This window comes from Centropristis striata, chromosome 15 (genome assembly GCF_030273125.1).
Source record: "Centropristis striata isolate RG_2023a ecotype Rhode Island chromosome 15, C.striata_1.0, whole genome shotgun sequence".
NCBI lineage: Eukaryota > Metazoa > Chordata > Actinopteri > Perciformes > Serranidae > Centropristis > Centropristis striata.
In genome coordinates, this window is record NC_081531.1 from 9193326 (window position 1) to 9219469 (window position 26144).

The 26144-nt window shown below is 38.8% G+C and overlaps 1 protein-coding gene across 2 annotated transcripts in view; it reads left to right on the top strand.

Annotated features, from left to right (window-relative positions):
- Positions 1 to 26144, top strand: part of camkk1a (calcium/calmodulin-dependent protein kinase kinase 1, alpha a) — a 93610-nt gene that overhangs the window by 41081 nt on the left and 26385 nt on the right. For both annotated transcript variants that reach the window (XM_059351140.1, XM_059351141.1), the window contains exons 3-9: positions 2998 to 3045; positions 5327 to 5380; positions 13371 to 13422; positions 15338 to 15471; positions 21145 to 21181; positions 21552 to 21573; positions 24701 to 24789. In XM_059351140.1, coding sequence (XP_059207123.1) covers positions 2998 to 3045; positions 5327 to 5380; positions 13371 to 13422; positions 15338 to 15471; positions 21145 to 21181; positions 21552 to 21573; positions 24701 to 24789 — 436 coding nt within the window. The remainder of the gene's footprint in view (positions 1 to 2997; positions 3046 to 5326; positions 5381 to 13370; positions 13423 to 15337; positions 15472 to 21144; positions 21182 to 21551; positions 21574 to 24700; positions 24790 to 26144) is intronic.

Below are 26144 nucleotides of genomic sequence, written 5' to 3' on the forward strand. Positions count from 1 at the left end.
ATATTGCACATTGTGTTTACTGATGAGTTGGCCCAATGGAAGCATATAAACAGAAAACAGCAATGGGCCAAGAAGAGAGCCCTGGGGGACCCCACATGTTAAAGGGGCCACAGATGATGAGGCATTTCCTAAGATAACTGAGAAGGTTCTGTTTGAGAGATAAGACTTGAACCATTCTAGGGCTGTGTCCCTAATGCCGACCCAAAGCCTTTCAAGTAAAATCGAGTGATCCACGTTATCAAAAGCAGAGCTGAGATCTAAAAGAATTAAAATTGCACAATCAACAGTGTCAGTGGCATTGTACCATGCCAAAAAACACTTAGTATAACAACCAGTGTGAACACACCATAAGATGAAAACACACAAGTTCAAGGCTCTCATTCTTGTTATAAATATACACAGTGCCATGAATATGCATTACTACGCCTCTATCCTATTGACAGGTCGCTGTGGTAGCGATTTGTTATTCACAGGGTATAAACACTAAAGCATACCCTGCTTAATCATCTATATTTGTTCAAATTGTACCATAATTTACAAAACTGACATCATGTTGGGTTAAAAAAGACTTGAAACTAGTGATTGAGACCAAAAACATATTATTAAAATGTTATCTGAGGTTATAAATCATATGAGAAGTAGGGTCATTTTCTCATAGCCTTCTATAATCAAACTTCTTTTTGCAACCAGTAGATTCGCCCCCTGCTGAAAATGAGAAATAATGCATTGGTTTCACTTTTCAGACTTGGAAACGACATCCACCAGCAGGAACAACAGGAATCTGAACATTTTTTTTTGCACTGACTAATCCAGCAGTACTCTGTGAAGATTCTCAGGGTCAGTTTTCTAAATTGATTTCTGCAGCTCCTTGCTGACGAGTCCCCTCTCTGCTTGCCTTTGTCCTCTTTGTATTGCATCAAAATGGATTCAAATAAAATGCTTTTCTCTTTTTATTGCAAAGGAGTAGAAATGACTGTGGTGATTTTGGAAATGTCTGTACCAGTGAAGTCTCTATGTTAACTATAAGTGCTTGCATTCATGAGTCTCTTTGGGAAGTTTCCTCTACAAACATCCCACAGTCTTGTATGTTGTATCTGTTACGTCTGACTAACTGTGTATTACAATTAGCAGCAGCAGAAGAAATGTGAAAATAAGTAACTTTGGCAGCCCCTTGAGCAAAGACGAATGCTTCCATCTATCCGTCTTCACAGCTCATTAGCACATTAAATGATGTGCTTATCTGGAATCATTACGGCAGTCCTGGAGACACTCACAGAGCCAAATCTGTGTGTGTTCATTTCATATTTCATCCTTAAGTTAATCTAAAAGTAAAGAGAGGCGTCTTCTAGTTGATCCTCATCCTTTGTGTCATATTCTGCATAATTCTTCCACTTGAACCAGACCAGAGGGCATATAAAACAACACATAATGCACCCTTTTATTCTGCAATGGTTGCAGTTTTATCAAAATAATTTTTCAATCGACAGGTTGAGATAATGATTTTTACACTTAGAGGCTTTAAATACTTTAAACACAAATTCATATACCATACTTCCTGAGGCAAGCATGCTCGTTATTCATCACAAGAATGAAATGCACGGCCATTGATTTTGACCGCCACAGTGGCACTGATGTATTTGTTATGCGGTGATATTGATCAGTTGTTGAGTAATGGGTGAAAAGATGAGGGGAGTTTGGTGCTGATCAGATACAATGGAGGACATGGTGTAATGTGAAGGGAATCTGGGAAAAGGAGGGCTGGCTGTGTTGCATACTGAAGGAAGACTGCAGGGCTGTGCTGGTTAGCAAAGCAATAACGTGACAGTGTGACCCAAAGAGCCAGTGAAGCATTTGAGTTTGCATGTGTGGCAGATGTATTTAAGGCTTTCTGCACGGCCCTTTTTATCCATCAGTCCTGACAGAGTATTAACTGCAGTGCAGCGCCCACTGAGCATGTGCTGGCAAGCCGTGAACCCAATGGAAGTCCACTCAGACAATCCCTCCTACTGCTCCTTTCTTTGGTTTCTCCTCATTTGCCTTTCTCTTTATCCTTCGCTGCCCTATTTTCTTTATTCTCTTTATCTCTTTCCAACCAATCAAAGCGATCCAACTTCCACTGCTTGCTTCACCTACCGAAGCACCATCTTCTATTCTATCTGTATCTCTTACCCTTTGTCCTAATCCCTGCCCACAATACTTCTCACCATCGTGCCCTACAGTGTATAACCCTCCAATGCACAATCCTCACATCTCCTGCAGCACCATGCTCAGTGCGAGCTACATAACAAGGGTATTATGTAACCCACTATATAATGTCATGTTTTCTAAAATACCTTGCCTGGTGGCGAGTGAAGTCCTGCCCTATGCCGTGCGCTACTTTCAGTTCTGCTACATTTGTGTGTTTCGTTACATCTGTGTGCTCCTACCTCCTCTCATCCTGTAAACACGTCCCAGTATCCAGCCTCAGGCACCAGTTGGGCTCACACACACTAAGCCATCGCCTCCCTCCAACTGTAATGAGTTTCAATCCATTTTCTCCACAGCCCCATCTCCTTTTTTTCACACTTATAGCACTGCTCACTTTCTGCTCATTGACTTTGCTGTCTGTGCACCCCCTGCTTTAGCAAACCCCCGTGAAATGCTCCCCACCACCCCCTTCTCCCTTTCTGTCCTGCTGTGGTCTGCTTTCCTCAGACGTGCCCCCGGCTGACTCTCTGCTGTAGCAGCGGTTGCTATGGAACTGCAAATCAGCCATTTAAGCAGTAGCACTCTAATGGATTTGCAGACAGTAAACAGAAACTACAGACTGCATCGTTACCTACATCTCTGAAATAAATGACTCTCAACACATATACACACACAGCAGGAACGTGTTGTTCCTGTACCAAAGACGGCCCTGTTTTTCTTTGCTTCAGATGATGAAAGGATTCGTTCTGTCATGTTTATGGTGATGATTTAGCTTCTCATGTGCCCATCTTTTCTCTCTCCCCCTCACAGGACTGTATCCAGTTGAACCAGTACAAGCTGAAGAGTGAGATTGGAAAGGTGAGTTTGTCATGTTGGGTTTTTTTAAGTTTCTGCCATTTGCTCAATTTAAAGTGGTTTGGGAGAATAGCAGCAGCTTGGAGAAGATTCAACCTTTGCTCAATTTATCTGTTAAGTGAGAACATTCACAGCATGTACACACTGAAAGTTGCAAGTTGTCTTACTTTGTACTTCTTACTTTTTTTCTGGTAAACTGTAATAGTAATAAGATTATAAAATACATGCTGTAGACTGGATGGTTTATTTTGGGCAGGCATTCTTGTTCTCAGGGTCCTATGTCCCAAAATCTATAATGCACATAATGGGAACTGAACCAAGCGTCCTTTGTTCCCCAGTTCTACATATATGCTCTCCTAGGAGCTTTTGTTTCCAGGATTTTATGTTCCTGGGCTCCTATGTTCCTCAGGTCTTATGTTTCCATGGTCCTATGCTCCCAGGGTCCTATGTTCCCATGCACTTATTTTCCCAGGATCCTATCCTACAAAGGTCTTATGTTCCTGGGGTCCTATGTTCTTAGGGCTCTATCATCCAAAGGTCCTATGTTCCCAGGATCCTAACTTCCAAAGGTTCTATGTTCCCATTGTCTTATGTTTTCAGGATCCCATCTTCCAAAGGTACTATATTCCCAAAGCCCTATGATCTTGGGATCCTACCTTCCAAAGGTCCTATTTTTCAAGGATCCTATCTTCCAAAGGTCCTATGTTCCCTACATCCTATGTTCTTTGGATTCTATCTTCCAAAGGTCCTATGTTCCCAAGGTCCTATGTTCTTGGGATCCTATCTTCCAAAGGTCCTATATTTCCAGGATCCTATCTTCCCAAGGTCCTATGTTCTTGGGATCCTATCTTCCAAAGGTCCTATGTTCCCAGGGCCTTATGTTTCCAAGGTCCTATGTTCCCAAGGTCTGATGTTCTTGGGATCCTATTTTCCAAAGGTCCTATTTTTCGAGGATCCTATCTTCCAAAGGTCCTATGTTCCCAGGGCTTTATGTTTCCAAGGTCCTATGTTCCCAGGGCTTTATGTTTCCAAGGTCCTATGTTCCCAGGGCTTTATGTTTCCAAGGTCCTATGTTTCCAATGGTCCTATGTTTCCAATGGTCCTATGTTTCCAATGGTCCTATGTTTCCAATGGTCCTATGTTCTTGGGATCTATTTCCTATGTTCCCAGGGTGCTATCTTCCAAAGGTCTTATATTCCGCAGAATTTGAAGTGCAATAGAACCAATGTCGAATGCTACACCATTTCAAACTTTAGGGAAGACAGTAAGCTGCAGCATTACTAAATCTGACAGCACTCCAGTTCGACTCAAGTTTTGCATTTCAAAAAGTGACGCTTGGAGATAAACACTTTTGTGGTTAACACATCAGGGAATTCACTGTGGCAGCAACAGAGACGGAAATTGAAAAACTGGCAAATTGAAAAGAGTGAAGTGCTCATCATTTAACAAAACAAGGCCAGCCAGACACATGCAAAAGGCAGTGTTTTTGATCAGTATGACATAACATTCAAAGGGCCTATTAACAGCAAAGAGAGAGGAAGATGAGCATCAGACTGTTAGTTATATTTTCAAATGTTCAATTGAATAAACATCAAGCAATCTCTATTAGGAAACATAGTGAATGTTTGGCGTTAACATTCTGGAGAACAATCTACAGAGGAAATATGAGTGCTTTTGATTTGTGACATTTGAAAAACTTTGTTACATAACTTAACTAGAATTCACACTCTTGTGTGTGTTGACTAAACCCACAAATTGATTTTTTTTTTTTTGTCCATAAGACCAATTTCTTCTCTGTACCAATAAATCCTGACTCATTTACCATCAGCCAGCTGGTAAATTTGGCTGTACCAGACATCAAAGGTGATATAACTTGCTTTATTACATTTTTTATGTGTTTGATCAGATTCTCAAGCAGTTTTTTGCACTTAAGAACCCATGCGAGGAAAGAAATGATGGTAAACGCACACAACCTGGGGTACTGTGTGTGTGTGTGTGTGTGTGTGTGTGTGTGTGTGTGTATGTGTGTAGGAGGAGCCATTCTGTGCTGCCAAAGAATAAAAATGTTGTTTTTGAATGGAAACTGTGCTGGCTTCAAAACATTCTGTCAGTATAAGGCTGCCGTCTGTTCTCTAAGTGATGCTTTAGGAATCCGTTTTGTTGGTTTAATGTGAAGCCGAACCACAATCCATGGTTATATTGTTGAATTCTCATCGGTGTAGTGTTCTCATGTGTTGCTATATGTCTACATATGGAAATTAATGTTTTTGTTGTTGTGTTTCAGGGCTCCTACGGTGTCGTCAAACTCGCCTACAATGAGGATGATGACAAACATTATGTAAGTCGATCATTTTACATTTTAGAGACTTCTCTCTGATTACCAACTGAAGTGCCCCTGTGCTGCACAGCCTCTCAGCCTCTATTGTCTGGACTGAAGAGCTTTACAGAATCTCACTAGTGCTATTGATTTTTTTCCCCCCACCTTGTTACTTAGCTGCGAGATCCATCCCCTCAGATTGCATCAGTTTCCTTGGAAGAAACTTGAAAATGAAAGTGGCTTCCGGTTCCACTTAAAGTGCATCCATGACTTCATTATCTATCTCCAAAGCTGCTGTTTTGTGTGCTGGGGTAGCTGCTCTGAGGTCAGTTCTCAAGGGAGAATCCTGGTACGAGCCGGCACACTGAGATGAGGTCATTTTAGGTGTTTTCATCAAGGTGATTTGTTCCCTTAAAAGCTCTGGGCCCCTCCAAATGTAAGCTGTTTTATGTTTGCACACAACTAAGCCGCCCTGTACAGTAACAACAATAAAAAGTGTTTGGATGAGTGATGTCGAGTTAAGCTGCCAACCCTGGATGGGTTTAAGATGTACTTTTGAACTGGAGCCAGTAAGAGCTCGGAGCCAAACACAACCCAGTATTAAACAGCAGCTTGTAAATGGGCTGATGCAGAATGGTAAACAACAGGAGTTTATGTAAGGACACAGACGAGCCCTGTAACATGCATGATATTATTTTAATGAGGGAGTGCTAATGCACACTTTACCCTGGAAGAATAATGACATGCAGCTTCAAATAATGTCAACCTGCAGAGCTGCAACCCTGGCTCCCAGAAAGGATGTCCGTATCAACAAATTGGCAGGTGTGAATATGTTTTGTAAGAGACATAATGCTGCCCAGATCACATTTTTTATCAACATTTTCCTTCAATATTTGCTTGTTGCAAACTATTTTATCTTTTTAGTAGTTGTGTTTCAACAACACGGCACCTGGTTAAGATTAGGTTGAGAAAGATCATGGTCTTGTTTTAGTATTAGAAAAGGTCAACTTGAAGCATGAGTCACACACTTAATTAACATTAACTGAAATTATAATCTTTCCCTAGCCTGAAAGAGGAACTGCTCTTATTTTACACATGGTTTAATAAAGGTTTAATGTTGACTGACTGGCGTGTTCACACCAGGCGCTAAGTGAATTTTTAACGCGGCATGAACATACACAAAGCCATGCATCAAGCCGAACTCTATTCAGAAATACCTGAAAAAAGCATGAATTTAGACTTTTTCCACCATAGGCATTATGATGGAGTTATTTTTAGAATATTTTAGACAAATTTATTGCAATTAAATTGCTAAAATATGTTTATTTTGAGATCATACTGCTGAAATAGCACTGTAATCCAATCCCATCATCCAAATTCACAGAGCTGTGTGCACCTCCAGGTGATATTATGAACGTAAACACGTTTTTTTCCAACATATCTCAAACTTTACCAGCAAATACAAAGCAGCAATAGTGATTATTTCATGTCATGGTTGATGCCTGAAAGAAATAACATCGTCATTCACGCTGGTGCGTCTTACACAAGTAATGTAAATGAACACAGATATGATCCCTCAGTCAAGTTTGCAAAGAAATGTGATGCAGAAATTAGCTTTGCATCTGGTCTGAGTACATAATTAGCTGCAACTGTTTTTCTGGATGTGTCCAACTCCTACAGAAATATTCACATAACAGTAGTGGATGGAAACGCATGTTAACACTAGAAACACCACCCCCAGTCTTTGTCTTTCCCATAATGTTGTATAATGTGTGTTATGTAGCTCCCTCTATTGATAAAAATGATCAAGATTAAGCTATTTTTCTTATAAAAAATGACCATTTATACCACCCAGTGACACTCACAACTACAGAGAATGCAGGCATTTTCACGCTATTCATTTCACACTCATAGATAAACACCCTATTTCTACTACATAAGACCATGTATTGTAGAATGATAAATCCTTGTAACTTAAAATCAATGTGTTCTTATAGCAGGTAAATTGTATCTGTTGGTGGTTTTCAGTTCCACTGTGACCCATGGTGGTTTCTATTGTTTATTAACATTTTCTTTTGCAGATTTTCAAGAAATTTGGTTAAAATCTGCGCTACATGTGGACTAAAGTGCTCTGCTTTGTACACCCACCATCACCACTCAGACCCCCACTCTACAGCTAGAGCACGCTGCATACAGCATATCTAGCTCTACCCACACTGCACGAAAAAAATTGCCCTTCAAAAAGACTAAAACGATTCCCTTTTAAAAGGAACATATTAGAAGAATATAAGCATATTTTTTGCAGACAGTCTTGCAGTATGAGAGGTGCAGATGGAGCCTCAGATTTTCCTTTTGTCACAAGCACCCAGTCTGAAACCAACAAAATGAAAAATTCTGATTAAAATATGTCCAGTGCAGCTCATTTTCTCCACCTCCTTTATCCGTCCCATCTGTTTCCAGTGTTTCTGTGTATACATAGGTGCATTAATCTACCTGTTTCCTGTGCATGTGTCTGCTATAGTTCTCTTGTTTTCGTCTCCGTTTCAGCTTTGTTTGGAAGTGTTCTATCATTTGATGCTGATTGTTGACACTGATAGTAAATGTTACCTTCCGGGACAGACTGTGGGTTATTGCGGTCTGGCTCAAATGGCAGGCACATCTGAAATAACAATGACAGGAATCAGGAGAAGAGGAGGAGATGAGTAATGATGGCATGGAAGGCTGATTCTATTTCCTGGCAATCTGAGTGGCTTTCACACAAAACTGATTGGATATTTCCCACTTACAGTATGCACAAATTCCATCTCGCGCACACATAGCAGACACAGGAAAGATCATATCTGAACAGGATACTCCAGTACTTCAACTGTATGTACCAGATACCCAGGGGCTTGAAAATATATATATTTTTTTGTGATATTTATGTAGATAAAGCAGTGGTCCTAACATTTGAGATGAATGGAAAGGGCATAATTTTTGACTTGACAATCTGGGAATAAATATCAAATCATTTGAAGACTAATTCTTACCAGTGTTCTGTTTTAACACAAAATCATGTCCATGTGAGTGTTGGCAGCCACCAGGTGTTATTGTCCAACACATCCGCATTTCATTAATGGTCTTTGAATCCTGCATGTGCTTGTCATGGCGTCCTGTGTTGTATAATTACCATGAACACAATTTGATTGGCAGGTATCCAGTCGTGATGCAAGCTGTTTTTCAGCCTCAGGGGGCTTAAGTAAAATGAATCCGTGCAACATTCACTCAACTGATTTTTCAATTGGTTGAGCGATGCATTTGAAGAGCTAATTATGAGCATATTGCTCTAAGATGCAGAAGCGCAGCCTCTTCTGCTTCTGTTTCATTTATTTATTAAGTGCCTGTCTCGCAAATTCACCTCCAGGAGAAGTCTGGAGGTGCCATAACCAACACAATCACATATGTACACAGCAGCTGTGCAGGGAAGCAGAATTCTGGGACAAAAATAATAATATAAAATATATCCAGAATTTAAAAAAGAAATGTCCATATGTCATCATGCATGTTTGTACAAAATGTATTTTTTGCCCCTGATGTCCTATGTGGAGTAAAAGGTAAATCAATTGCATTCACTTTCACAATTGGTAATATTAACCAATAAAGCTAAATATGAACTAAATTCCTAAGGTTCTTAAAGTTATAATCATTCAAATATTATACACACCCCTTTCTACTAATTGCACAACCTTCAGAGCATGCATATCCAACTTGGTCTCATAGGAATTCATGAAATAGCTACGGAATCACTCAAATTTCCGTGAAACTGACACGGATTTCGCTACAATGTCATATCCCGTGGCTATTCCAACATACAAAGTGATTATGTACATTCACTGAGTGAATATTTAGAAAATAAAACATATATTTTTCTCGCTAGAAATGTGATCAAAATCCATTTTTATGCAGAAACTAAGTCAAAATATTGATTTTTTTTTTTTCACTAAAAATGAGAGAACTGTCCGCCATGTTTTTTGTTCTGACTACCAGAACCTTGAAAGTCACGTGACTTGGACACAAACCAATAGGAAAAAATATCCATTGAATAGCCACGAGATATGACTGTCATTAACTTGCATTGTAGCGTAATCCGTGTCAGTTTCACGGAAATTTGAGTGCTTCCGTGGCTATTCCACGGATTTTGAGTGAAACGAATCCGTGGCTATTTCATGGATTCCTGTGAGACCAGGTTCGCATATCACGAATGCTGGGTCTTGTTGGTTTTCTGAGAATCTACTGCACTTATTGGTACCTTGTTTGCCATGCAGCAATAAAAAATATACTAAAACCTGGATTAATCTGGTTAGCCACATTGGACTGCTATTATATTGAACAATACTGTATGTGATTGGTTGATGCTTCACAAAATCATTGTAATGCTTAAAAAAAAAAGTCACACTTGGTATCAGTTTGTTTGTTTCTATTGAAACTTACTTGTAGCCAGTAGCTTTGTCACCTTAAGTCTGAACACACTATTACTGTTTGCTCTTCTACAGCTGTCAGACCTTTTTTAAAGTTGATGCAAATGCAATCCCAAAGCGTCCTACTGCTAGCACATTACAAGTGTTCAAGTGGCAAACACAGAGTGGCTTTTATTGTGAAGCAGTGATTGAATTATGAATGTATTTGACCCAGAGGTTAATATCAAAATACACCCACAAAACAAAGCAAGGCCTTTTCTGCATTTTTATTTTTTACAGCTGGTCCAATTTAAATATTACAAGGAGTGATGGAACAATTGCCTTCTTTATTTAAAGCTTTGTTTATTTAAAGTACAGCAAACTAATTGACACACGACCTTTTATTTTGGCCCCTGTGGATGTTAATCCGGCCTTGATGTCAACACTCGGTAAAGGTCAGCTCACTCAGCCTTTATTTCTTGGGTGTACCAATTTCGATTTTCATCTCTTAGCAAACTTGAGTGCAGAAGTCTTGTTTACTTGCAAAGACTTGTTTGTCTGCAGATTAGAGTGCTGAAGAACTCAGAAAAGGCACAAAGGCACAGTGAGAGAACAATGTGATGACTGGCATCATGCTTAAACCTTTTCATGTTCCACCTCCTACAAAATAAAGTTCCTACTGTCAACAGCACATACTGTACCACTCAGTACCTCCTCAGCACACAAAGAGAAGGTCTTTATCTGAACTCCAATTACCTTTTTAAAACGTGTTTCCATAGTTATTGCCAAACTGCAGAATATAGTCATCCCCAATTTCATGTTTGGGCAATATATAAACTGTGAGTAAAACTGTGATGACGCACTGACACCTACCTACAGTCAGAATTTAGCTTTTGAAATGACAGCTGGTTACTGGAGCTCCACCATCAATCCCAGATTCTGTAATGATCTCTGCTATAAATAATGTCCTTGTCCGAATACAGCGACATGAACTTTACAACCCAAAAGCAATTTTTAACTGTTTGATGACTCTGTAGCTGAGTCATTAACCATCCTCCCACACACACACACACACACACACACACACACACACACACACACACACACACACAGACAGCACATCATGGAAAATGCGTACAGGGGAAGATCTGCTTTCTTTCCAAACCTGGTTTCTGCACAGTCATAGCCATAATAAAGTAATAATAATGTACTAAAGCTCCATATAGAGCGACCAGACTTCCCCTGAAAAATGCAAAACTGTATTTACAAGCAGTTGTCCTGTCCTGTTTGTCCCAAAAATTGGACTAAACCCAGGTTTCTATTCATTGTAGTCTATAAAATCAAATAAATACTCATCATTTTGATGAAGCCATACACTGTATATAAATAATGGACGTAGTGACCATGACATCACCCGTTGGTTTGTGGCCTGTTGGAAGCATCGCGGTCAGCCTTACATCTTGTGTTGCCATCTTGTTTCCGATACGGGGAGCAGACCATATCTGGACTGTGGAGGAGGAGAGGGATCTGATCACTGACTACAGCCTCTCTACACCTCAACCTGACTGAGAGAAGCTGCTGCTAATTCATGTTAGCATTAACTGGAATGTTAGTTTTGGCTATCAAAACGAAAGACTCAGAAATGGTATACTTGAGAACGGATGTCAGTAAGAGGCCATAAATCACAATATATGACAATTTAACTTGGATAATTGTGTCACCAGCATGCTATAGACGCAAAGTAATAACCCCACCAGACATTAAGCAACTTTTTCTCACAGCATGATTACATGCAACAGGATTTCTGCGAGTGCTGCAAATTGAAAGATTTCACCGTGATACGTGTATATACTATATATATGATACGTGTAATTCATGTGACGCTGTGTAAGGAAAGCTACATAGCCCTGATCGATCCAAACTCTGTTCAGAAAACAAGCATTTTAAAAGCTGTTTGCTTGTCATCTTGCAAACAGACCTGACAAAGCATGAATTCAGACTTTTTACACATTGGCATCATGTTTTAGTTATTTCTGCATACTTTTGATTTATTTATTGCAATTAAATCACAGCAAAATCAGTGAATTTCATTTTCATACTGCTGTAGTGACGCTGGACCAGCAGTCATGCAGACACAGATTGGTCGAGAAGCGGTGAAATTCACTGAGCTGAGTGCACCTCCACATGATGTTATGAAGCCAGACACGACAGCGTTTAGTTTTCGAAGATATCTGGGACTTCCACAGCAGGTGTAAAACAGTTGCTGTGTTACAATCCCCATACTTCCATGAGTACACTTAAACGCAGTACACTATCCGCACTTACTAAGTACGCAGATTTCAGCAGGTGAGTGTTGTTCCAAATCTAATACTCCGTGGTGCACTTACCGGAAATGACGCTCGCGACAGCCGCCGCGGCTCGTCACCCACAAAAAACTTCCAGATTTGAACGGCGAAAAAATTATCCTGTTTATTATTCTGTTGTTTAATCTTTTCTTCTACAATCCGGTAATATAGCTCCATTAATGCAGCAAATTTGGAGAATGCGCCGGCGTCGTTGGCCGCCATTACAAACATTTTTTTCGAGCTGCCTGGCTCCGCCTCTTTCGCTACGTAGACAAGATGGCGGCCGTTGAGTGCGTATAGTGTACATCGTTCCACACTCAGCGTTTTGACCGTTATGAGGGCAACATCCGGGTCCTTTAGGTACACTTCTTTTCGCCGCAATCGGAACACCCTGCATACTCAAACTAAGTATAGTAAGTACGGGAAGCATGGGTATTGGAACTCAGCAAGTGATAGTGGTTATTTAGGCCATGGTTGATGATGCATCAGTGCATCTTGCACAAGTAAATTTTAGAAAAAAGAAGGAAAAAAAACAATCCCACAATCAAAGTTGCGTGATAAATGCCGTGAAAATTATCTTTGCATTTGGTGCGAACACACCTGTACTGTGGCTCCCCAAACTCTCCTGTCCCGAATTGCACCCATTGTCATTGTGTCGCCCCAATGCAGCAGCTTGTGGTGATGAAATCGTAGACACTAGACATTGTGAAACCACATGTCTGACATGCACTGAATGTTATTCAATGTCTCTCTTCTGCTTTTGCATAACCAATTCCTTGTAACAAGACAAGTCGTCCCCGCTCTGTCTTTATCTCTCTCTCCCTCACACACACACACACACACACACACAAAGAGTTGTCCTTTTTAAATGCTCTTTTCCATGAAAGATTCAGTTGCCTCAGAGGCAGATACTCGTGACCTTTAACAAAGTATAATAACACAGATAATAAATCCATTGACTTTAAAACTTTCATCTTTCTGGCTTTGATAAAGGCACATGTGAGGATCGTATCAGCATTGATGTGTCTCGTTAAATCTTCAAGGTGTAACGTTGTGCTGTTCTGTTTTCATGTACATCTGAGAGAAGACTTTATTTTATTCATAGGTTCACCTGCTTTCAGTTGTAGTTTTTTCATTTTGGATAAGGTTTTTTATTATTGATTGATTAATGATTCTTTAGGTTTCTACATGTGAACACACTGTGACCAAACTCATTTTCCACTCTCCTAGGCCATGAAGGTGGTGTCCAAGAAGAAGTTAATGAAGCAGTGTGGCTTTCCACGTGAGTCCTGTCCTGTTCTCCTGAACACAATCACACACTGTCACTGTCTGTACAAGTGTTTACAGAGGATGTTAACTAGGAAGTAGCATAATCACAATTACAAACACTGCCACGAAGGTGTGTGTGTCATATTGGGTTGAATGACAGTCTTTGTCAGCTACTTCAGAGGTCTGACAGTCATCATATTGATATGTGACTTTTCAAAGCAGCATGAGATTAAAAAAAAAAATTTAAAACAGAACTCAGGAGCAGAGAAATCATGTGCTTCAAGTCATCGCAAAAGTATTCATTATCTAAAAAGGAACACGTTTTAAATCAGTGATGGCAAATGCCAAAAGACAAAAAATCAACAACAGACAAATTGTAGAAAGAAAGAGGCCAAAAGAAGACAAAACTCTCCAACATGATCGACATATAGAAACTGAAGGGAGCTCAGGAATGCTGCTAATTATTATGTAACTTCATAAAAACAACTTGTTTGTCATTAAAATAAGGATCTCTTTTTTCTACCCTTTTAACAACCACACTTTTTTTTTAATTTGTGCCTATTTGATAAACCCATGTGCAGTGGTGGAAAAATTATTCAGACCCCTTACTTAATTAAAAGTACAAATATCAAATGACAAATTTGAACCAAAATCTCCAGGACTTCAGAGGTTTAAGTCATGGTCACCTAAAAAAAATTTTTTTAAATGCTCTTCTTCTTTTCTTCTTTAATGTAAAGCACTCCTGTAGCGATTACAGTTGGCTCTTAAATTTATGTACTTAATTGATTCCTGTGGTCTAAGGCTCGTACCCTCAGGTTGAATGCACTTATTGTAAGTCGCTTTGGACAAAAGCTTAAATGACATGTAATGTAATGTTATGTAATGTTAATAATAAGTCATATTTCAACAACAATAACTGGGACACGCTTTGTGCCAACACTATGGAAATTAGTTCTACAGCTTGTTATTGTTGTTTTTTTAATAATAATATAATGATAATAATAATAATAATAATAATATGCATTTAACGAAGTTCAAATCAAACTTATATCTTGTTGAAATAGCTGTTGTACTTTTGATTCTTTCAACTGTTTTTGACACTTTAAGCACCACAAGCAAACTGACCTCTAGTTCAGTTATATTGGAGAGAAAGCAGACATCTTAATGGTCAATATTGCCAACACTTACACAACTTACACCCAAACAATCTACACGTCGCCGATAAAGTTGTAATAGAATATTTTTGACCTCTTTCCATGAAATGATTGTGACAATGTGATTTATTCTTGACAGATGAAGTGTTTATCTTCTCAAAACGTTATTTATTAATCTGTTCCAAACATATCACAATGAAAATGGAACCATATTAACAGAGGATTGTGTCTGAAAACAAAATTATTCCAACTTTATGGGCGAGCGTGTAATATAAGATGATGCAGAAAACAATAACTTATGCAGAAATTCGTTCTTCTCTCACTCTGTAGAGAAATCTTATTGTGAATTGGGTCGCCACGGTTTGTCAGAAAAAAAGAACAATGTGTGCAAAGGCAGGGGGTAACTATATTCAGTGAAGAATATTTATGTAAAAGGAGTTTGCTACCAGCAGACAGGTGGTGGGTTTGAAGAGGTGTCACTGTTATTTTTTTATCTCCCTTGAAGTTTCAAGATTGTGTTAAACTTAAACCAGGCAACAGTTTAGACAACTTTCTTTTAACTCTTCCACAACAATATTATCAAAACCTAAATAAAAATTCATTTATAATTTATAACAGCAGATAGCACAGGGAGAGCGGGTATGAACCCCTTTTCATTTTATTCTGTCTTTCTCTTCATTTTGATTCTTACACATTTTATTACTATAACTAGACTCATCACAATCAAATGAGTCAGTTAGTGAAGTTGTGTGTGGCTTGTGTATTGGTCTGCAGGTCGCCCGCCCCCGAGAGGACCCAAGGCAGCCCAAGGAGAGCAGCCCAAAATCTTAGGACCCCTGGAGAGGGTCTACCAAGAGATTGCCATCCTTAAAAAACTGGACCATGTCAACATTGTCAAGCTGGTGGAGGTAAGAGTCTCTCTGTCTTATATTGGACATCAAACAGTTCCTGCCTTTGCATTCAGAAACAAACCAATGCATCAGTCATATTGGGAGCACACTTAACCATGTATTAATGCTGGGAATTGGTTGCATTTTCTTATGTTGCCTATTTCTTTAATTACTGTCGTTGTTAAGCTAAGATGGTTCGGAAACAGCATTTTTACACTGATAAAGCACAAGCATACCTGGATAAGAATGTGTTCTTATGAGTTTTTCAGCATGCTGGCAGCAGGGCACTAGGGTCGGCTTTGTCAGTTGGTCCCCATCTTTGGTTTTGACTATAATGGTAAATGGTAAAAAAAAACCTGCACTTATATAGCACTTTTCTAGTCACTTTCGACCACTCAAAGCACTTTACACTACAGACTACGCTTATTCACACACATTCATACAGGTGGCAGAGGCTACCTTAAATGGTGCCACCTGCCACCATTGGGAATTCATTCACACACTGATGAATGCAGCATCAGGAGCAATTTGGGGTTCAGTATCTTGGTCAAGGATACCTCGACATAGGCTGCCATGGTCAGGGATTTTTTTCTTTCTTTATATATAAATGCTGCCCTTAGTAGGGTTTGTCATATTTAGTGCTTTTGTAATGTTCATTATTCTTTTCTCATATAAATATGTTCATTTCAGGAAAAGATTGGCCTATTTTATTTCATAGGCTATTTTTATTAAGGATATGTTTTTATTCAGATGTGCACTTTATGGAGTTTTATTTTTTTTATATTCTTAATATATCGGGATATGACTTTTGGTCCATATGGCCCAGCCCTAACCTCTAGTAAATGTCCTGGCCAGGAGTGAGGCGGAGGGTCTGTGGGGGTGTGCTAATTGTTTTCTCGTTTGCTGTCTGATAAAGAGTAAATTCATCAACGCAGCCATTAAGGCCACCGCCTGCAAAGGTGGCGGTGTCAGCAGCACAGAAGTCCCCAGGCTCCACCAGTGAACTATCGCTGTGCAGCGAGAGGTGTGGTGCAATCGGCAAAGAACCATTTGAAGACAATCTACAGAGTATTAGAACAGGCTGGGGGCAACGTGTGGCAGCTCCATCGTCTGTCATCAAATCCGATTTCCGGCGGGGACGTATTGGAAGAAATATAACCAGATAGGATTTTCAAAAATTTAATCTAATTTTTGATGTCCAGACTTTCTTAAAATCAATCTGGATATAGTCTGGATACGCCACTCTGATCAGTCTTGTCATATTAATTGCGAGCACACATTTTGTACATGTACACACCTTCTCCATGAACAATGAACACAATTTAAAAAAAAACAGAGGAAAGTGCCATTTTCTCTGATAATAGCATATGGACATCCACACACAGTGTAAATCCATTGTGGTGAGGATAATCGTTCACCACTGTGTCTTCAGATAACCTTTCTCCCTGTGTACCCTGGCTCTCTGTTTGTATTTATGTCATATCAGTTTATATCAGACGGAAAAAGGTGGATAAACCCTGTGCTGCCTGGACACAGATGGGGAAATAAGATTGATTTACCCTCCAGCACATCTATCACACTTCTGTCACTGGACATTTATAATGTTTAGGCGATATATTCTGTGAAAACAAAGCCTCCACCCTGTAAATAGATGATAATACTAACAACAGCCAACGCTCTCAAACCTGGGTTGAGTCGGGGAATTTGAAGACGGATAGACTTTCTACAGAGGCGGCTGTTTATGAGAGATGATAGCTGATTTTCAAGACGTGACTCAAGATGCCCGCCGCTCCCTTTGCGATATCATCAGAGTGTTTTTCAATCTTGGGCAGATGGCGGGGGCACTGCCGTCGTGGTCGGGAGTCAAGCTCAGGGAGTCAGTCGGTAGGAAAGCTGTCTGGCTCGCTGGGGTGTAGAGTGTGCCAGAAATCTTGAGTTTTTAAGTAAAAGCCGAGTACTTCTGCTCCTGTGTGCTCGCCACAGCAGTGAAGACACACACACACACACACACACACTGAGACACACATCTCTTCCCGTCTTTGTCCGCCCTCACACTCACTCTCATAATGGGCATATGTATGTGGGCAATGGGAAAACCTGCTTTCCTCCTCTCCATCTCTCTCTGTTCATCCATTTAAGTGGGTCAGGATCACATTCATTACCGGTTTCCAACTGATTCCTGTGAAGCTGCAGTCCAGTCCATCTAATTAGGAATATACTTTTAAAACATGAAAGCCAAGTGGAACAGATTAAAACTGATGAAAGTGATATGGTCATTTGTCACAGACTGTTGGGAAAAGACCCCATACTCGCCAAGGCATGCTCAGTTTATATGCTTTCCTTCTAAATCAAGAACCCTTTTAATGCTTCCTCAGCACAGCATTAGTCAACAGATTCAAATAGGATTACAAGGCTACTAATGCTTTGCACTTTGCGCACAATAGTTTATTTCCTGTTTGTGCTTTTACTTAGAACAAATAGCAAAAAATACATTTATTTAAATGTATAGGACAGTTTGAGCAAAAATTCAGCTACTGAATATTTCATGTCCTGTTTAAACTAAATAGTCTTCCTGTTGCTTTAGAGGAAATTTCCTGCCCTTGTTTTCCCTCCACCCCGTGTCCTTGGCTAATGTTTACCTTCTCTCTGGTCATTTAAATTCACCAGGATGTTGTGTTTGAAGCGATGCTGCAGGTAGACTGTGTGTCTCGGGTTTTGTGGGAGAGCTGAGCTGCAGAAGCATCGGCCATTTAGTCCAGTGGGAACCTGGTCAACTCTGGATCATTAACTGGTTTGTGTTAATCCAGATTAAAATTTGTGAAAATATCTCTTCTAAAAACAATATCCCCTCCTATAACACTAAGATAGTTAAGAAAAGGATAAAAATCGATGCTACAGAATCAGAGATGTCACGTTTTTTGGCCCCATGTTATTTTTCCTCATCAAAACATGGTGACTACATTACCCACAATGCAACTTGAGCACAGACAGCTCAGTTAGAGATTGAGGTTTGTTCTCTTAGACTGTATATAAGACATGCCCATTGTGATGTCACCAGTGGTGTAAGAAGTACTCAGGTCCCTTACTTAAGTAAAAGTACTAATACCACACTGTGAATTACTCCACTACAAGTAAAACTCCTGCGTTCGAAACTTACTTAAGTAAAAGTACAAAAGTATCAGCATCAAACTGTACTTAAAGCATGAAAAATAAAAAGTACTCGTTACCAGAATGGACCCACTCAGATTGTTTTATATATTCCAAATATATTATTGGATTTTTATTATTATTGATGCATATATGTAAGCACTGTTTTCATTTTTTATAAGGCTCATTTTCATTACTTAATATACTGACGTTTAATCATATTCAATTTATCATGTATCTATGTTAAATCTTGTCCTGAAAAGTAACTTAAGCTAAATGTAGTGGAGCCTCTAAAATGTAGTGGAGTAGAAGTATAATGTTACATAATATGGAAATACTCAAATAAGGTACAAGTACCTCAAAATTGTACTTCAGTACAGTACTTACAACTGCTTGTTCTTAATATATTATTAGATTATTTGCATTGATGTATTTATGTAAGCAGCATTTTACTGTTGTCCTGGAGGGCTAATTTAAACTATTTAATATACTTTTATGTGATTTAATTGATAAACATGCATATTCACTTTAAATTGATCATGTTTTTATTGTTAAATCTCGACCTGAAAAGTAACTAAAGCTGGCAGCTAAATGTAGTGGAGTAAGAAGTACAATATTTGCCTCCAAAATGTAGCGAAATACTACAAAGTAAAAAGTTAGAAATGTGGAAATACTCAAGTAAAGTACAAGTACCACAAAATTGTACTTAAGTACCATAATTGAGTAAATGTACTTAGTTATATTCTACCAGTGGATGTCACCCATTGGTTTGTGGACCATAGTAACCATATTTGGTCAAAGGAGAGGAGCTAATTTAGCAGCTAGTGCTTGCTAGCTAGCTAGCTAGCTAGCTAGCTTTGTTAACAAGGTGCTAAAATGAACAGCCAGCTTACACCTCAGAGGGTCTCTTAGTACAACCCTGATTCCAAAAAAGTGCAGATAAAGTGTATATTCATAAAATATAAGTCAGGAAGGATTAGAAAATTATCCCATTCTGATTTAATATGACAAAGCTGAAATCCTCCTTGTTGGCAACAAATCCACTCTCTCCAAAGTTGACAGTTTCTTCAGTCTCCCCCTCCCCCAGGTTAAGAGTCTGGGTGTCATCCTCGACAGCACCCTATCTTTCCACTCTCACATCAATAACATCACCCGGTCTGTTTATTTCCACCTCCGCAGCATCAACCGTCTCCACCCTTCCCTCAACCCCCACACCACTTCCCTGCTTGTCCGTAGTCTTGTCACCTCCCACATCGACTACTGCAACTCTCCTCTCTTTGGTCTCCCTCACAAGCTCCTCCATAAACTTCAAATGGTCCTAAACTCTGCAGCTCGCATCATCACCTAAACCACCACACCCACCCCGTCCTCCAGCAGCTCCACTGGCTTCATGGTCAAATCTTGCATCATTTACAAAATCCTCCTCTACACCTTCAAGGCCATCCACAACCTCGCCCCTCCTTATCTGTCCCATCTCCTCCACATTGCCACCTCCTCCTGCTCCCTCTGATCTTTCTCCTCCATCCACCTCTCTGTACCCTCCGCCCACCTCACCACTAAAGGGAGCAGAGCCTTCTGCCGCTTTGTCCACCAACTCTGGAACTCACTCCCACCTGACATCAGAAACACAGACTCTCTCCCATTGTTCAAATCCAGAATCAAAACTCATCTGTTCCAATTAGCTTACTCTGTTTGAATGCACTGCACTTCTTTTTTTTCTCTTGGTTTTATTCTTTTCTGTAACCGTACCGCTTTCTCTTTCTTTGTTTTCATTTCCTGTTTTGTCTTGTTTAAACTATTGTAAAGTGTCTTTGAGTGATAGAAAGGCGCTTATAAATCCAATGTATTATTATTATTATTATTTTTATTATTATTTATTAAGCTTTTAGACAATGACTTCAGACTTCTTCAGTGGAGTCTGTGTTATGCTAGTAGCCGCTAATGTAGCCTTGAGCTGCTAGCCGAGAACCGAGATAAGGAGCTACAGAGGTCTGGTGAACTCTAAGAGCTTTGTGTAACTTTTATCAAACATGCAGCAGGACTCCCCAAGACCTTTTATACAGACTGATGCATAAATGAGGTGGAGCCCCTCTTTTGCCTTGAAACTCGTTTTGTGTTAAAATCTGTGTTTAAAGCCAGCTAGTGTTCCTAAATGGAGAAAGCTGTACACATTGAACAGGACCCTAAAGCTCCCTTAGCCCCAGCCATCACCTGCAGACTGAGCTGTGAATTTTCACAAACGTGCAAAGCCTGTGTATAAATTACAGCTCCCACCTTTGTCTTTACTGTTGAGAAGTACATGCAGTTTTCATATGAGAACAAAGAAAAAGGCAAAAGGTCATTTAGAAACGTTTTTCCAAGGCTCCATCATCACATTTATCTCTTCTAGCGCTGCTGAGTCCTTGGCGAGGAAGAAAAGACTTTGGTTCTGAATGCTGTCAGCTTTTTAAATCGTCCAGATAGTTTTTATTTTTCACACCCACCTGTACCTTGGGCTTTTCAAGTGGAAAGACTCTATTCATGCTGATTGTGTTTATGTTTCAGGTGCTTGATGATCCAGCCGAGGACAACCTTCACATGGGTACGCACACCATATTTTTATTTCCGTCCAAGTCTCTCGCTCCATTTTCGCCCTCTGTCAGCCTTTGGCACTCGGCACATATGCCGCCCAACAAGTGTTCATATAACTTATTCATAATTCAGATCACTTCTTGCTTCCTTCCACGCCACCTCAGGGCTCACACATTATGCAGAAGCCTTCCATCAGCAGTGCCAGGTCACACTTAGGGTGCCCTTATTAGTGAGACACGTCAAACTCTCCATGTGCTTAATGTGACACATTCATGTGATGCTGCTGCTTTAATGACAGAGGAGGTCAAACTCAGCTCTATTAGTACATTGTTTGGTCTTACATGTTCCTATTTCCTTCTCATCCCTTTTTTTTCTGACAGTGTTTGAGCTGATGCGTAAAGGGTGAGTAGAAAACACGTCCTTTTTAAAAAAATAATAATAATTTAAGCCTTCGTCTCCTCATTTCTTCATCCATCCCTCCGTCCCTGCACTGTTCTCTCCTTCATTACTCCAAGCTGACACGGTGCGGGTGTTTGCTACATCTCATCTTCAAAGGGAATCATAATGTTCTTAGGTTTTCACAGTTATTACCAGTGGCAGTAATCCGTGTAAATGTTTCACATCCTGATGCACGAGCTGTTCCTTCCTACACCACATAAAAAAATCGTGATGATCTAATGATCCGCGACCTTTTGTTATTCTCGGAGAATGGAGGTGGGAGGGGGCAGCTGGTATCATTTCACATTTGTGCATTAATAAGTTATGTATACCTTTGTTCTATTTGTTCTCATAATGAGAGAAAGCGATTGCTCTCTTGTTTCCCTCGGAGGAAGATGACAGACAACAGAGCTGATTAATAGAGCTCCCACTAATCAGAACAAGAATAACTGTTTTTATACTCCGTCTTTCACACGTGAGATGCTGCTGCTGCTGCTGCTTTTTGTACTATTTGTTCTGTTACTATATCTATACGGGTTTTTTAAGGCCGATGCCAATGCCGATTATTTTGACATCAGTCTTAACCGATCCCCGATATATGCTGCTGATTTATTTGGGCCGATATTGCCTTTTCTCCCTCCATTTACATGATAAAAATGACACAATGATAACAAATGTTACACAAGTCTCAATTTGAGCAAAAAAAGAAACATTTATTAACAAAACAAACAAAACATATTAACAGTTGGATAGCAAACAATGTGTATGCTGTTATCAGCCTGGAGGTGGAGGCGCCTCAGATGATCCACATATTTGATGTGTTTTTCTTTTTTCTGGTATCAGCAGCAGCTCACCAGAGAATGGAGATGTTGCACCGAGCCTTGCCTGGTGTTGGCTCAGTCAAATGGGCTAATTGATCTGCGAACGCACGCACGTATCGGCCAATGCCGATACAAGTAAAATATGCAAATATCGGCCCGATATATCGGTCTACCTCTAATTACTATACTGCCCTACAAAGCCTAACTACAGTAACTACATTTTTGGTCATTGATTTGAGTTAAAAATGATCTCCTTGATATCTGTTTTATATTGTGATTAAGTTTTAGATTTCAATTTTCTGTATTTCAGAGAATTAATAATATAAAAATCGCAGTTACTATATAATCCAACTCAAAACTGTCTGCTTTGGATATATTTATGAATCTAAACACCAAACCAAAGCAGACTCCTTTGGCTGTGATACAGTGTAGCCTTGTATTTCTTCATTGTGTTGAATAGTGAATACATAGAAATGATTATTATATTATAATTATTATTAAGTTTGTTTGTTAGGGAAATTATTGTCTAGATAAATTAAAGTGAGATCAAATTATATTAAGACTAAAATACAACATTTCTTTATAATATTAAGTCTATAATACACAAATCTTTGAATAGAGTTGTTAAACACTTTTAAAAACACTTAACAGAATCCTTTTGAAAATGTTTATTCACTGAAAACAAAATATAAAAGCTAAAAGAAGACAACAACATTGTAATTACTACACTGTTTTTGCATTACTATTAAAACATTTTACAGCAATGCATAACCAGTAACTACATTTTTGGGGGTCATAGGTCAAATATCACTACCTATAACCATCTGGCAAAACATTTTACAGCAATGCATAACCAGTAACTACATTTTTGGGGGTCATAGGTCAAATATCACTACCTATAACCATTTGGCCGGTCTGTTTAAAAAAAACGTTAAAAACTTTGAAGCAGTTTTTCTCAGTTTTACTCTTTGCGTAGTTACTGAAGTTAGGCTTTGTAAGGCAGAATATATGCAACTCGTTCTACTGCGTCTAACTTCAGTGCTTATATTTGTAGGGCTACAACTGATGATTATTGTCATTATCGATTAATCTGCCGATTATTTTCTTGATTAATCCATTATTTGTTTCTTGATCTATGATGAAAATGTCTGTCCCAGTTTCTCTTAGGATGTCTTTAAATATCTTGTTTTGTTCGTCCAAAACTTGAAGATATTCAGTTTGATATGATATAAAATAAGTTAAACATTTTGAATGAATTTACTAATAAATGTGTACATTGACAATGGCAACTTAAAACCATTAAAATAAGTAAAGTTAATAAAGTTAGTTAAACCTGTTCAGGACATTCAAAACCATTCTGAATTTCAACCAATGCTTCATTGCGTGTTATAAAATTATAGTAAAAAATATAAGCATATTTTTATTTCCCTTATAAGCAGTGAAGGTGCCTGTTTGGCTTCTGTTTTCTTTCTTTCTGTTTTAAAATGTTAGTCAGTCTGCTGTTAAAGTTTGCAGATGTGTGTTTGTGACATCCATAACACATTAATAATCATGAAAGATGTCCTTATATCTGCTTAATATGTGTGTTAAAAACAATTATTAAATGCTTATATAGTGCTTATTAATCCTCCTGAAAATGATAGTGAACTGGCAGCCCTAAAATATTTGCCAGTACACTACCTTTTACATTTTTGAATGCCTCAGGATACAAAAATTACTGTAAGAACTAAAGAATGAAAGAAAATATCAGCCCCTGTTGGGACCACGGGGTTGTAATGAATATTTCATCTTTTGAAACAACCGACTCATAAAAACAGTTTTGTTGGAACGGATCCAGATTGTTCAACACAAGCTGTTAATGGCATCAGATTAGATCAGTTGATCTCTGCTTTAAACAAGAATCCCTTGTGTTCATATAAATGAATAAAAGTGCAGTTACTGCGGGGATAGTAAAAATATAATTCCCTTTATAAGCACAATTAAACCCTGGAACCACAGTACGGTGCCATAAAACATGAATATTAATATTATCTGTCTTTCTAGAGGCTGTTTAGATTAGTGAATTAGTGATGTATTCAGTGTATCAGTGATGTTTGATCAGGATGTTCATGTCTGCTTAGATGTGTATTTGTATTTGAATATCTTCACTTTTGGCATCAAATTGCTGTGCTAATGATAGAAACAAGCGATACATAATCTGTGGATTATCTGCCTGGCTGTCTGTGTGTTTGTTTCTCCCTGCCTGCCTGCCTGTCTGTGTGGACTTGTAGCCCAGTGATGGAGGTTCCCTCAGACAGTCCTTTGTCAGAAGAGCAGGCCAGGCTGTACTTCAGAGACATCATCCTGGGCATAGAGTACTGTGAGTATCTAAAATAAGATATGACTTTATTTATGCCACAGTGGGGAAATGTAATGGTCACAGCAGCTCAAGATCGGACACCTAGATATAGAAAACAGAATAAAGAATATAAAAAATAAGACATATACACATTATATACACATTATATACATACAGGCATGGAAACATTATTAGGCCACCCTTGTTTTCTTCAATGTGTTGTTCATTTTAGTGCCTGGTACAACTAAAGGTACATTTGTTTGGACAAATATAATGATAACAACAAACATAGCTGATAAGAGTTTAATTTAAGAGCTAATATCTAGCCATTTTCCATTGTTTTCTTGGTAATGATTTTATTTTTTATTATCAAGAAAACCGCGGAAAATGGCCTGGTACCTTTAGTTGTACCAGGAATTAAAATGAACAAGAAATTGAAGAAAACAATGGTCTAATAATTTTTTCTATGACTGTAGAAAACAGAATAAAGAACAGAAAAAATAAGACATACATACATTCTTTACACATTATGTACATACATTTCTGCTATTTGGCATTTATTATTAATATATGTATGTATTTTTTGTGCTTGTTTTTCTGAAAGTACTTTGCATTTTACAGATATTGCACATTGGAGGAAATATATTTTAGCATGTTAGATAAGTTAAATAAGTTGTTGCATGTAGTATGAACATCAATGAATAAATATATTTAAGTATATGCAGAGATATACACAGTATAGTATAAGTGGTATATGACATACATAATATAGAAAAAATACAGAAGGCTTAATATAGATCTATTGTGATCAGATGTAAACAGAGATAAACCAGATCTAACACAGAACAACGCCAAATCTGTTTAGTGTTGAAGTGATTAATTCTCTGGTTTCCTGCTCCCACTTACAGAACTACATGCCTTTTTTGGGATGTTTCTAGTGGCCAGGAGAGCATTGGATATTACATTTCTAAAGATATCCATTTTTATTCTCACCCATTATGATACTCACAGTGTAAAAGCTGAAGTATTTGAACCACTGTTTCATATTTCTACTAACACTGTGCTCTTTCACGTCTCTTATAAAATAAATGATATGGTGGCTTTTCCTTTTCTTTTCTTTTTTTGTTAAAGAACAAAGTGTTCTTGACCCTGTATTCCCATGGCCCTGGGGTCTGGCTGTAGATATGTGCTGTCCACCTCATCAGTATTGAGCCAGTGTTCAGTGAAAGCTCTGTCCTCATTTGCTGTACTGGATCCATTTCACCGGGCGATGAGCCTAATGATTAGGGATCAATGCTGCTCTCTCAGCTGTGAGGTCCATCTTGAAAATAAGCTTTCAGACACTCATAGAAACAAACATGATGCCATTCATGTGT